General features: G+C 37.6%; 1 protein-coding gene across 1 annotated transcript in view; it reads left to right on the top strand.

Moving 5' to 3' along the window:
• The window catches only part of LOC136875647 (uncharacterized), a 124,735-nt gene extending 111,795 nt beyond the window's left edge, over positions 1 to 12,940 (top strand). Inside the window, exon 4 of the mRNA XM_067149190.2 lies at positions 6,835 to 12,940. Within this exon, the coding sequence (XP_067005291.2) occupies positions 6,835 to 7,608 (774 nt within the window). The 3' untranslated portion in view covers positions 7,609 to 12,940. The remainder of the gene's footprint in view (positions 1 to 6,834) is intronic.
• Positions 12,941 to 13,246: the final 306 nt, after the last annotated feature.

Here is a 13,246-nt window from a genome sequence, read left to right as displayed (position 1 = left end):
GCCCGGCACAAGTAAGTGGAAATAAAGCTAGGACTCAGCTAAGGGCTCCGTGGTCGCCAACCCAGACTCCCAAGGTCAGAGCCTATGGGGCCCACTTTAGTCGCCTCTTACGACAGGCAGGGGATACTGTGAGTGTTATTCTACTAATCCCACCTACAGAGGGAAGTTCCAGTGCCCCTCAGCTGTTGTGTTCCTTACCAGCACCGTTTCAGAGTTTCATAACGGGTAGGTATACAAAACAGTCGTTTACAGTCCTTGTATTTCTTGGAAATTGGGTTATCCAACGTAACTGGAATAACTCACAGGTCAGATAGGTCATTCCGGTGAGCAGCGTTGCTATTGGCTAAAGCGCCTGACGTCACCGAGAGCGAGAATGAAGTGGTATATTTTTGAGCTTAGTAGTTACTCTAATTACACTCCACTCAAGTCATGAAATACAGAACTAATGGATATTTAGATGCTGTAACATTTATTATTTTAAACTTATACGAAAACATACGACTTCAAATCCGTCTTTGTAAAGACAAAGAGACTCTCACAACGGCTCGGGAACGCAGGCCTTCTGCCCCTTGGCAGGTTCGATCCTGGCTCAGGGCGGTTGTATTGGAAGGTCGAAACGTTAAAGAACTCTTGCGGGACAACATTCTGGCACCTCTGTGTCTCCGAAAACAAGTTATTTGATCGAAATCAAATTTTATAACAATATGCAATGGGATGTTTTATACATTGTTTATATATTTCAGAACTGTTTGTTTCCAAGAGGAAAAAACTGTTACACATTTGTAAGGCTCTTTTTTTTACTCACGGTTGTTGGAAAATTCTGTTCTTGGTCGCGTTACAATATTTATCGTATGTCCAAAGTATCACTGTGTGACTAAAAAATTCGTAAATGAATTAACTTCTGTTATATCAGTTTGTATTTTCATTGGATAGAATTATATTATGTTTCACTGACTGGCAGGTACAGGGAAAGACGTGAGGCGGTGACGGGATTGATGCTCTACTTCATTTCGTCATCGGAAACAGTGTCCGGCGTGCTGGGCTTTGGTCACAGGGGTCCCGGGTTCGATTCCCGGCAGGGTTGGTAATTTTAACCATAATTGGTTAATTTCTCTGTCATGGGGCTGGGTGTATGTGTCGTCTCCATCATCATTTCAACCTCATCACGACGCGCAGGTCGCCTACGGGTGTCAAATCAAAAGACCTGCATCTGGTGAGCCGAACTTGTCTTCGGACACTTCCGGCACTAAAAGCCATACGCCATTTCATTTATATTTGTCGGAAACAGTACCTTATTTTGACTGTTTTGTTCAGCACTAACCCATGCTCAATAATTTCCTGGAATGTTTCGCATTCCGTACAAATGTCAACACCATCAGCTCCGTGCAAGTACTGTATCACAACTTCCTGGTGACAGACTATGTGACGCTGGAGGGTGAGAGGAGAATCGCTCGTTCGGCCTTGGCCTTTCGTACTGCCATCTATGCACCCGCGATGTAACTATCAGTGGAGTTAGTTGTCGACATCAACGAGACTAGTGGCGATATTTTGAAATAAAATGTGAATCTTGAACTGACTCCGGCCGCCTCTTAACATCACATTCACTGTCTTCCCATGACTTTTGGCCTCTCAGTATATAAACACAAATTAAAAGCTGAAAATACATGGGAAGTCAAGACACTGGGGTCTACAACCATTTGTAGTAATCATATAAGCAATGTCGTACAATGTTAACGAGAACATACCTCAATACATTGTGCAATATACACAGTTTTCAGGGATTGTTTGCACTCATGGCATCCTGATTTAGATCACCTTTATACTGGACCTTTTTAGCTACTCACTGATTTAAACCCAAGTATAATCATACTGTTCACTTTTCAAAAAGCACTTGTTAATCACAAGATCTGTAACAGATATTCTTCAGTCTGTCAGGACTAATTCAGGATAAATAAAATTAGAAAATACCTGGAAAAAGAGTAATTTTAAATAGAATGACATGTTTTGTTCCTAAAGACCATCAGATTCTATTAAATTATGATTTTAATCACATACTGAATGAGTTGGCCATGCTGTTCGGATCGTGTAGCTGTGAGCTTGGAATCAGGAGATGGTGGGTGTGTGAATCCCATCATCGGCAGCCCTGAAGGTGGTTTTGCATGGTTTTCCATTTCCACACAAGGTAAATGCTGGGCCTGTTTCTTAATTAAGCCATGGTCACTACCTTCTCAGTCCTAGCTCTTTCCCATCATGTGTTACTGAAAACCTTTGATGTGTTAGTGCAGCGATAAACCGCAAAAAAAAAAAAAAAAAAAAATTGTATGAACAATTCAATTTGTCAAGATGTAAAGACTACCTGCAAACAGTAGCAAGTTTAAAATCCCAACAAATGCTGGAGCTGTACCTTAATTTAGGCCAAGGCCGCTTCCTTCCAACTCCTAGGCCTTTCCTATCCCATCGTCGCCATAAGACCTATCTGTGTCGGTGAGACGTAAAGCCACTAGCAAAAAAAGAAAATCCAAACGCAGCAACCCATTCTGCTGTCATATCTCTCAGTGCTTGTCTTCTTTCTCTAATGGCAAACTAAATGAACAAAGGAGTGTATAGACTGAACTCTACCACTATACCACTGCGTACCATGCACAAACTTATAATGATGAATACTTAAACTTTACGAATGGTCTTTCATTTGCAGGCATAACAAATACAGGACTTAACCAATTCTCTTATGTATTATTATTATTGTGAATTGATTAATATTATAGAAGTGAAATATGGACAAAAACATTTATGTTTTTTCAGTGTACACCCTCCTAATTATTCTTGAAATGTTTGAACTTATTGTAATGAAATTTTTGTGCTTCCTTTCTCCTCACTAGTCCAGCTAAGAGTGCAATGCGTCGTACTTGCTGCCTCATCAGCTGGTTTGTTACCAGTCAGAGCATCCGTTACAGAAAAGTACCGGTAAATAAGCCACCTGACATGATGGGAAAGATGATGCATTGCACTCCTAGCTGGACTGGTGAGGAGAGAGCAACCGTGAGAGAATTACAAGTTAGCATGTAATTTATATTAATGATTAGCTGTTTGGAACTTACAAAACTTTTTTTAACCTACGAGAGGTCACAATTGAAATTTTCATCTGGCCTCTAAATAATTACGAATGTGTAATGTTGTAGGATTTTGCTTATGGGCTGTCCCTCTCAGTACCTTATTTCCTCAAACTCTTGACTAGTGGTGGGGCAAGTTTTAGCCTGGCAACATTCACATCGGCAGTGTGAGTGCGCTTTTCGTGAATGCCTGGAGCAGTTATCATGTGTGACTGAATGTTTCTTAGCAAGCCGCAGTTTTCATCTTTGTGCGACCTCTTATGTTGTGGAAATTAGGTAAACATTTTTGCTTATTTAAATATTTCAATAGTGTAGTGCTTTCTGACATTCTGTGTTGGCTTGGAAGAAGAAAATGAAACAATTCAGAGACTGATGGACAGTGTGGTAGAGTGTGAAGAGCAGCAAGGATTGCTAAATTCAAAGAAGAAAGGTTCATTTTGAATACAGTTATTCACTGAAGAGACAGAAGAGATGCCAATTGATTGAGTAAATGATGTTGATTATGATGCCGATATCTTGGAAGACGGTGATTATAACTCCCATTCTGAAATTTTTTTGATGCATTACATGAACTAGGTGAAGTAGACGAGGAAGTAAATGCAATAAACCAACCCGTGTATACTGGAAGAGATGGGACAGTACACTGTAACGTTCACACACCACCTAAAAATGTTACGACTCTTGCTCGCAATATAATACGAACCCATTTACCTCAAGTGCGGAGACAAGCTGTTGAAGCATACACTCCACTGGATGTGTAAGATATGATGAGTGACATAACCAAATTTACAAATGTTGTTGATAATTGAGCCATCAGTCCATAGACTGGTTTGATGCAGCTCTTCATGCCACCGTATCCTGTGCTAACCTTTTCATTTCTAAGTAACTGCTGCATCCTACATCTGCTCAAATCTGCTTGTCATATTCATACCTTGGTCTACCCCTACCGTTCTTACTGCCTACACTTCCCTCAGAAACCAACTGCACAAGTCCTGAGCGTCTTAAGATGTGTCCTATCATTCTATCTCTTCTCGTTAAATTTATCCAAATCGATCTCTTCTCACCAATTTGATTCATTATCTCTTCATTCATGATTCAATCTATTCATCTCACCTTCAGCATTCTTCTGTAACACCACATTTCAAAAGCTTCTATTCTCTTTCTTTCTGAGCTAGTTATTGTCCATATTTCACTTCTATACAATGCTATGTTCCAGACGAAAGTCTCCAAAAACATCTTTCTAATTCCTATATCAGTGTTTGAAGTGAGCAAATTTCTTTTCTTAAGAAAGGCCTTCTTTGCTTGTGTGTTAGTCTGCATTTTATGTCCGCCTTACTTCTGCCATCGTTAGTTATTTTACTACCTAAGTAACAATATTCATCTACTTCCTGTAAGACTTCATTTCCTAATTTAATATTTCCTGCATCACCTGACTTCGTTTGACTGCACTTTTGTTTTGAACTTCTTTATGTTCATCTTGTACTCCTTACCCAAGACTCTGTCCATACCATTCAGCAATTTCTCTAGATTTTCTGCAGTCTCAGATAAAATAACAATGTCATCAGCAAATCTCAGGGTTTTGATTTCCTCTCCTTGGATTGTGATTCCCTTCCCTAATTCCTCTTTGATTTCCTTTACTGCCTATTCTATATAAACAAAGCTGCAACCTTGCCTTACTTCATTCTGGATTGCTGCTTCCTTTTCAAAGCCCTCGATTCTTATCACTGCAGACCGATTTTTATACAGATTGTAGATAATTCTTTGTTCTCAGAATCTGATCCCGATCACCTTCAGAATCTCAAATAGCTTGGTCCAATCAACATTATCAGATGCCTTTTGAAGATTTACGAATGCCATGCACGTGGGCTTGTCCTTCTTAATTTGATCCTCTAAGATCAGTCATAAAGTCAGGACTGGGTGAGTTGGCCATGCGCGTAGAGGCACGCGGCTGTGAGCTTGCATCCGGGAGATAGTAGGTTCGAATCCCACTATCGGCAGCCCTGAAGATGGTTTTCCATGGTTTCCCATTTTCACGCCAGGCAAATGCTGGGGCTGTACTTTAATTAAGGCCACAGCCGCTTCCTTCCAACTCCTAGGCCTTTCCTATCCCATCATCGCCATAAGACCTATCCGTGTCGGTGCAACGTAAAGCCCCTAGCAAAAAAAAAAAAAAAAAAAAAAAAAACCCATAAAAGTCAGGATTGCTTCACGTGTTCCTATATTTCTTCCGAAGCCAAATTGATCTTCTCCCAACTAAGTTTCAACTTGTCTTTCCATTCTTCTGTAAATAATACATGTTAAAATTTGCAGGCGTGAGATACTAAACTAATGGTTTGGTAGTTTTCATACTTGTCATCACTGGCTTTCTTGGGATTAAGTATAATAACATTTTGCCGCAAATCGCATGGCACTTCTCCTGTCTCATACATCTTACACACTAAATGGAATAACCTCGCCATGGTGGTTTGTCCTAAAGCAGTCAGTAATTTAGAGGAAATGTCATCAATTCCAGGTGCCTTTACCTATTTAGGTCTCTCAAAGCTCTGTCAAATTCTGACCCCAAAATTGGGTCCCCCCATTTCATCAGCATCAGCAGCCTCTTCTTGTTCCAGAACCATGTCATCTATGTCTTTACCTTGATACAATTGTTGGATATGTTCCTGCCATCTTCCTGCCTTGTCTTCTTTCCATAGAAGTGGTTTTCCATCTGACCTCTTAATATTCATTCACCTAGGTTTCCTTTCTCCAAAGGTAACAGAAAAATCGAAGTAATTACTCGCGGAAAAGAGGCTTTATGAATACAACGACTGCAGAAATATATGTCAGGAATTCTGAAAGCTTCCCACCTGAATTTGCAAGATCTTTGGGCTTCAGATGGCACTGGTGTAAAATTCTTTTGAAATTATATGGCTCTCAAGAGTTTCAAGTTCTTGCTGTGAGCTCTTAGATTTGACAGTACAAATAGCAGAGAGGAATGAAAATTGCTTGATAAAATTGCACCAGTCTGAGATATGTTCAAAGAAATTTGTGGAAAACTGCCAGTGCAATTATGTAAATAGTTACATCACACATAGTTGCAGAAGGCAATTATTGTGTTTTCTTGATGTTTTAATTATGTCGTACTACTTCTATAAAACATGGATAGTTTTAGAAAAATTCTGTTGCCGTTAGAATAAATTTTAACAGTTCTAAGTTTAATTTTTGAAAAAGGTAGGTTTAGCACAGATGTATGATGCCGGTGAGTATTTTTTTAAATTATTACTGTAATATTCCAACTATAAAGAAATATTAGTTATGACACAAATATATCATAAGTGAAGCTCTATTTGTCTTTATCATGATCACGGAGGAAAACTCTGTGAACGACCTGTGACATTCGAACATTCCACTGCCCTCTCACGGGTGAAACATTGAACTTAATTTCTAATTTGTATTTCAGATATTTTTTTAATAAAATTTGACTAGTGGATCCAGACTTTTATCTCTTTTGTGTGCACATACCTTGGGTTTCTGTCCTGATGAATGTATCTTAACTGCTTTATCCTGGATCTGCTACAGTCAAATACTATGCTTTTTTTTTTTTTTTTTTTTTTTTCAGGGTGTGAAATATACACTACATTTTTCATTAACTATTCTATAAGAATTGTCTCCTTTGTATATTTAGTCACTAGTGCTATTTTTTGTCCATTTATAACTTAGTGGAAAATTCTTCTTTTTGTTGTAGAGATCAGAACTTGCAACCTATAACTTGGTTATGAATTACAAGGATGTAGTGTTTGAGAGTGACAGTGAAAGCGATTGTGAAGCAGTTGTTTCCAGGAGTGACAGTGGACATGAAACAGCCAATCTCATGAACAGGCAAGATGAGTGTTCTTCGCCCGTTTTGTTATTATCTACCATGGTGAAATCATCTCCTACTTTTCTGTCCAGGAACTCAGAAGAAGAGACTGAACATTGTCCAGAGTTTTGTAAATTGAACAATACATTGGTTACTCAGGAAACAAGCATTCAAACATCATTAGCTAAACAATCTGTAGAAGAATTTAACCAGGAGCCAGAAAATATTTTATGTAACACTGAGGCTCTTACAGGAGTTCAAAGTGTAGAATTACCGGTAAAAGTTTCTAGCCAGATGGAGCAGGTACATGTTGAAACTTCACAGACTGTAAAGGATGATGAGTTGTCCAGTGTTCACATGCAAAGCCTTCATCAAGCCATAGGATCATGTGCTGAAAATAATACTTTGCAAATAAATTATTCTCTTCAAGACAGAGTTGAGAAATTTCTTATGAAGACAAATTTACCTCTTCAAGAGAGACAGTTTACAGATGAGGAAAACTATCTGTTGTTTGATCTAGTTCAATATTATCTACAAAAGCAATCTCATGTTATAAGGGCAACAGATTCAAATGAAACTGTGTTTGTTAGCAGAGGTACTCAGACTACCTCTACTGGACCTGTTATTTATACCAAAATTGTGCCTAGAAATGTAGCTTAGTTTCTAGTTCAAAATCCTTAATTTTGATTAGTGTCTACAAAGAATGTCACTTATCATTCAGAGTTGGGGGTAACTTCTATCAAGCAGCACCATTTGTTCATTTTAAAACGCATGTATAAGTGCTTGAAAGAAACTAACAAGTGTCAAATCATTTGTTTGATTTGCAATTTCTATAGTAGGTGCCACTAAGTTGAAGCCTTATAATTTCTAGACCAGTTATATTACCCTTGATATTCCTTTGAAGTTCAATATTATATTCATGCCAAGTTTCCTGCCAAGCCAACAGAATAAAGAATTTTGATTAATTGTAATAGACAACAAATCAAAAAAATCTCCCGAGTTATCATCTTGAAGCAATCGTAAATTGTTGCATTAGTATAGGAGAGCATCGAGCCAATTTCCCCAGGGATAGGGACAGGTTGAGAAGGAAGAGCGAGAGTAGAATTAGTTTTTTCCAACTTTTGCACTCCAAGTGGAGCTTTTAGGAAAATTTTATTCTCATTAAAAACTAGCCTGTGTATGTCAGGATAGCTGATGTCAATCTCTTCAATTACTCTGAGGATATTTAATACTATAAACATTAATTTCTATTGCACGTATTTGGGAAGGACAACTAATTACTCTGATCTAATAAACTGCTGAGAACTGTCAGTATATTGATCTATTGAAGTATCTAATAAAACTATTTCTCTTGATGCTCTTAGTTAGAAATAATTAACATTTCAAAACCTAGAATATTTGATTTAGAGATTTTGCTTTCAAAGTTTGATATTTTTAATGGCATTACATTATGTTAAACTGGAGTAATACACCCTTAATGTTGTAATTCTATCTTGTATAGATCCATTCTTTTTTTAAACTACAGTTGTATAATAAGCTTAAATATTTGAGAAGTTGTAAGAAGGATCTAGCAGGAGTGCAAGGTAACGACTTATGTTATCTGTAATCTGATAGCTCTCAAGGTTGGACATTTTTGCCTGCAACAATTAATCTGGTAACTCATTTCTGTTCAGGTTGATTGAACCTCAGGGTATAGCACCTTTCCAGACGTGTTGAACATAGAATTTTGTTGGTAGTACAGTAACAGTAGAAAAATTAATTTACAGCTTGAATATAATTGTTAGTTAATAGAATATTTTTTAAATTTATTAACCCTTTCAGACCGTGTACGCACAATTGTGCGGGTTCGTATTTTATTTATGTCAGCTTATTTGACGTTTTCTTGGCGCTAGACTGGACTGCAGTGATTGTGCGGGACACGTAGCATGTACTTCAGTTGTTTTTATTTAGTGCTTGGCCACCAGGGGGCAGGGAGAAGAGTTTGAAAATGCATTTCATTGGCAAGGCGGGAAGCAGTAAAGCCTAAAGTAAATATTTATTTATCGCATTCATATTAATCTAGAAGCTTCACCGAATATCAGAATGTAATCCATGAAGTGTGTCAGTTGTTTAGAAAATGTAAATTGAGAACTTATAATATCGCACGTAATATCATGAGGTTTTGAATGTTGATATGCACAATTGTGTGGGCTAGGTTTTCCTACAGGCAATGCATGCGGTAGTGCTGGGTGCTGCCACAAAAAGCACTGCGAAAGCAGAATTCGTATTCTACGTGAGAAATGTAATGTATCAATCAATCAATCAATCAATCAATACTGATCTGCATTTAGGACAGTCACCCGGGTGGCAGATTCCCTATCTGTTGCTTTCCTAGCCTTTTCCTAAATGATTTCAAAGAAATTGGAAATTTATTGAACATCTCCCTTGGTAAGTTATTCCAATCCCTAACTCCCGTTCCTATAAATGAATATTTGCCCTAGTTTGTCCTCTTGAATTCCAACTTTATCTTCATATTGCGATCTTTCCTACTTTTATAAACGTCATTCAAACTTATTCATCTACTAACGTCATTCCACGCCATCTCTCCGCTGACAGCTCGGAACATACCACTTAGTCGAGCAGCTCTTCTTCTTTCTCTCAATTCTTCCCAACCCAAACATTGCAATATTTTTGTAATGCTACTCTTGTGTCGGAAATCACCCAGAACAAATCGAGCTGCTTTTCTTTGGATTTTTTCCAGTTCCTGAATTAGGTAATCCTGGTGAGGGTCCCATACACTGGAACCATACTCTAGTTGGGGTCTAACCAGAGACTTGCATGCACTCTCCTTTACATCCTTATTACAACCCCTAAACACCCTCATAACCATGTGCAGAGATCTGTACCCTTTATTTACAATCCCATTTATGTGATTACCCCAATGAAGATCTTTCCTTATATTAACACCTAGATACTTACAATGATCCCCAAAAGGAACTTTCACCCCATCAACGCAGTAATTAAAACTGAGAGGACTTTTCCTATTTGTGAAACTCCCAACCTGACTTTTAACCCCGTTTATCAACATACCATTGCCTGCTGTCCATCTCACAACATTTTCGAGGTCATGTTGCAGTTGCTCACAATCTTGTAACTTATTAACACTCTATAGAGAATAACATCATCCGCAAAAAGCCTTACCTCCGATTCCACTCCTTTACTCATATCATTTATATATATAAGAAAACATAAAGGTCCGATAATACTGCGTTGAGGAATTCCCCTCTTAATTATTAGAGGGTCAGATAAAGCTCCTGCCGGGCTGAGTGGTTCAGACGGTTAAGGCGCTGGCCTTCTAACCCTAACTTGGCAGGTTCGATCCTGACTCAGTCCGGTGATATTTGAAGGTGCTCAAATACGACAGCCTCATGTCGTTAGATTTACTGGCACGTAAAAGAACTCCTGCGGGACTAAATTCCGGCACCTCGGCGTCTCTGAAGATCGTAAAAGTAGTTAGTGGGATGTAAAGCAGATAACATTATTATTATTATTATTATTATTATTATTATTATTATTATTATTATTATTATTATTATTATTATTATTATTATTAGATAAAGCTCCGCTTACTCTAATTCTCTGAGATCGATTTTCTAGAAATATAGCAACCCATTCAGTCATTCTTTTGTCTAGTCCAATTGCACAGTCTCCCATGATCCACCCTATCAAATGCTTTAGACAGGTCAATCGTGATACAGTCCATTTGACCTCCAGAATCCAAGATATCTGCTATATCTTGCTGGTATCCTACAAGTTGAGCTTCAGTGGAATAACCTTTCCTAAAACCAAATTGCCTTCTATCGAACCAGTTATTAATTTCACAAACATGTCTAATATAATCAGAAAGAATGCCTTCCCAAAGCTTACATACAATGCATGTCAAACTTCCTGGCCTGTAATTTTCAGCTTTATGTCTATCACCCTTTCCTTTATACACAGGGGCTACTATAGCAACTCTCCATTCATCTGGTATAGCTCCTCCGACCAAACAATAATCAAATAAGTACTTCAGATGTGGTACTATATCCCAACCCATTGTCTTTAGTATATCCCCAGAAATCTGATCAATTCCAGCCGCTTTTCTAGTTTTCAACTTTTGTATCTTATTTTAAATGTCATTGTTATCATATGTAAATTTTATTACTTCTTTGGCCTTAGTCTCCTCCTCTATCTCGACATTATCCTTGTAACCAACAATCTTTACATACTGCTGACTGAATACTTCTGCCTTTTGAAGATCCTCACATATACACTCCCCTTCTTCATTAATTATTCCTGGAATGTCCTTCTTGGAACCTGTTTCTGCCTTAAAATACCTATACATACCCTTCCATTTTTCACTAAAACTCGTATGACTGCCAATTATGCATGCCGTCATGTTATCCTTAGCTGCCTTCTTTGCTAGATTCAATTTTCTAGTAAGTTCCTTCAATTTCTCCTTACTTCCACAACCATTTCTAACTCTATTTCTTTCCAGTCTGCACCTCCTTCTTAGTCTCTTTATTTCTCTATTATAATAAGGTGGGTCTTTACCATTCCTTACCACCCTTAGTGGTACAAACCTGTTTTTGCATTCCTCAACAATTTCTTTAAACCCATCCCAGAGTCTGTTTACATTTTTATTTACCTTTTTCCACCGATCATAGTTACTTTTTTAGAAATTGCCTCATGCCTGCTTTATCAGCCATATGGTGCTGCCTAACAGTCCTACTTTTAAGACCTTCCTTTCTATCACATTTATTTTTAACTACGACAAAAACAGCTTCATGATCACTAATACCATCTATTACTTCAGTTTCCCTATAGAGCTCATCTGGTTTTATCAGCACAACATCCAGGATATTTTTCCCTCTGGTTGGTTCCATCACTTTCTGAATCAGCTGTCTTCCCATATTAACTTATTTGTCATTTGTTGGTCATACTTCCTGTCGTTCGCATTTCCTTCCCAATTGACATCTGGCAAATTCAGATCTCCTGCTACTATCACATTTCTTTCCATGTCGTTTCCCACATAGCCGACTATCCTATCAAATAATTCCGAATCCGCGTCAGTGCTACCCTTTCCCGATCTGTACACTCCAAATATATCAAGTTGCCTATTATCTTTAGAAATGAGCCTTACACCTAGAATTTCATGTGTCTCATCTTTAACTTTTTCGTAGCTTACAAATTCTTCTTTCACCAGAATGAACACTCCCCCTCCCACCCTTCCTATCCTATCTCTACGATACACACTCCAGTGCCGTGAGAAAATTTCTGCATCCATTATATCATTTCTCAGCCATGATTCAACTCCTATTACAATATCTGGTAAATATATATCTATTAAATTATTTAATTCTATTCCTTTCCTTACAATACTTCTACAGTTCAACACTAACAATTTTATGTCATCCCTACTTGATTTCCAGTTCCCTGTTCCCTTATCATCACTCCCTAGGCCATAAGATTTTAATTGTTTTAAATTATTCCACACTGTAAAATAGAATATCTGATCATGTACATGTGTATATTCACATGTGCGGAGCTGAATTTTTTTCTCTTTTGTAAGTAGTGAATTAAGTCCTAACACGCACAATTGTGTGGGTGCAGTTTTTGAGACGATAGTTCTTATTTTGTAAAATGAACTGTAAACACGTGTATTTGAGAGCATTTTAGTAAAATTTTTATGTACAAACTTAAATTCACACCTCCAGTTTTCTTTCAGGTCTGAAAGGGTTAATTAACCTTAATTAACCTTAGTTTAATAGTATGGCTGAAGTATACTTTTGAAAGCAACATTTGAACTCCTTCAACACTGGTTATTCCATTTCTGTGTTACTTTCTGAAGTGAAAAAGGATGACTCTTTGTACAATGTTGATATTTTTCATGATATTTAATTGTTTTAAAGTAAATACCTGTATTGTTTTTCTATATTCTTTTTTAACCACAATAAACAACTATCTTGATTACTTCTTGTTGTGCGTTTTACCAGCATGATATAAATGTGATTTGTTAAATGTCCTTTCAGTTGCTTTTGATTTTAAGATACGCTTGGATCAAAGGGAAAAACGTCTAGGAACCATGCGTCAGAAATAAAATCACTTACGTCCACAGTATTATCAAGGCTAATCTTATCACCTTCAGTCACCCTGACTCAATCCATCGTATTTGCTTCTCCTAATATGTTTATTTTCCTTTGTTATAAAATTTTCTAGATTAGGGTCATTCACATTGCTCATCATTCGGTGATTCATGCCGTTTGTTTGAAGTGAAGAT

Source organism: Anabrus simplex, chromosome 6 (assembly GCF_040414725.1).
Source record: "Anabrus simplex isolate iqAnaSimp1 chromosome 6, ASM4041472v1, whole genome shotgun sequence".
NCBI classification, from domain to species: Eukaryota; Metazoa; Arthropoda; class Insecta; order Orthoptera; family Tettigoniidae; genus Anabrus; species Anabrus simplex.
The sequence above is the reverse complement of the archived record's forward strand: the minus strand, read 5'-3'. Positions and strand labels throughout refer to the sequence as shown.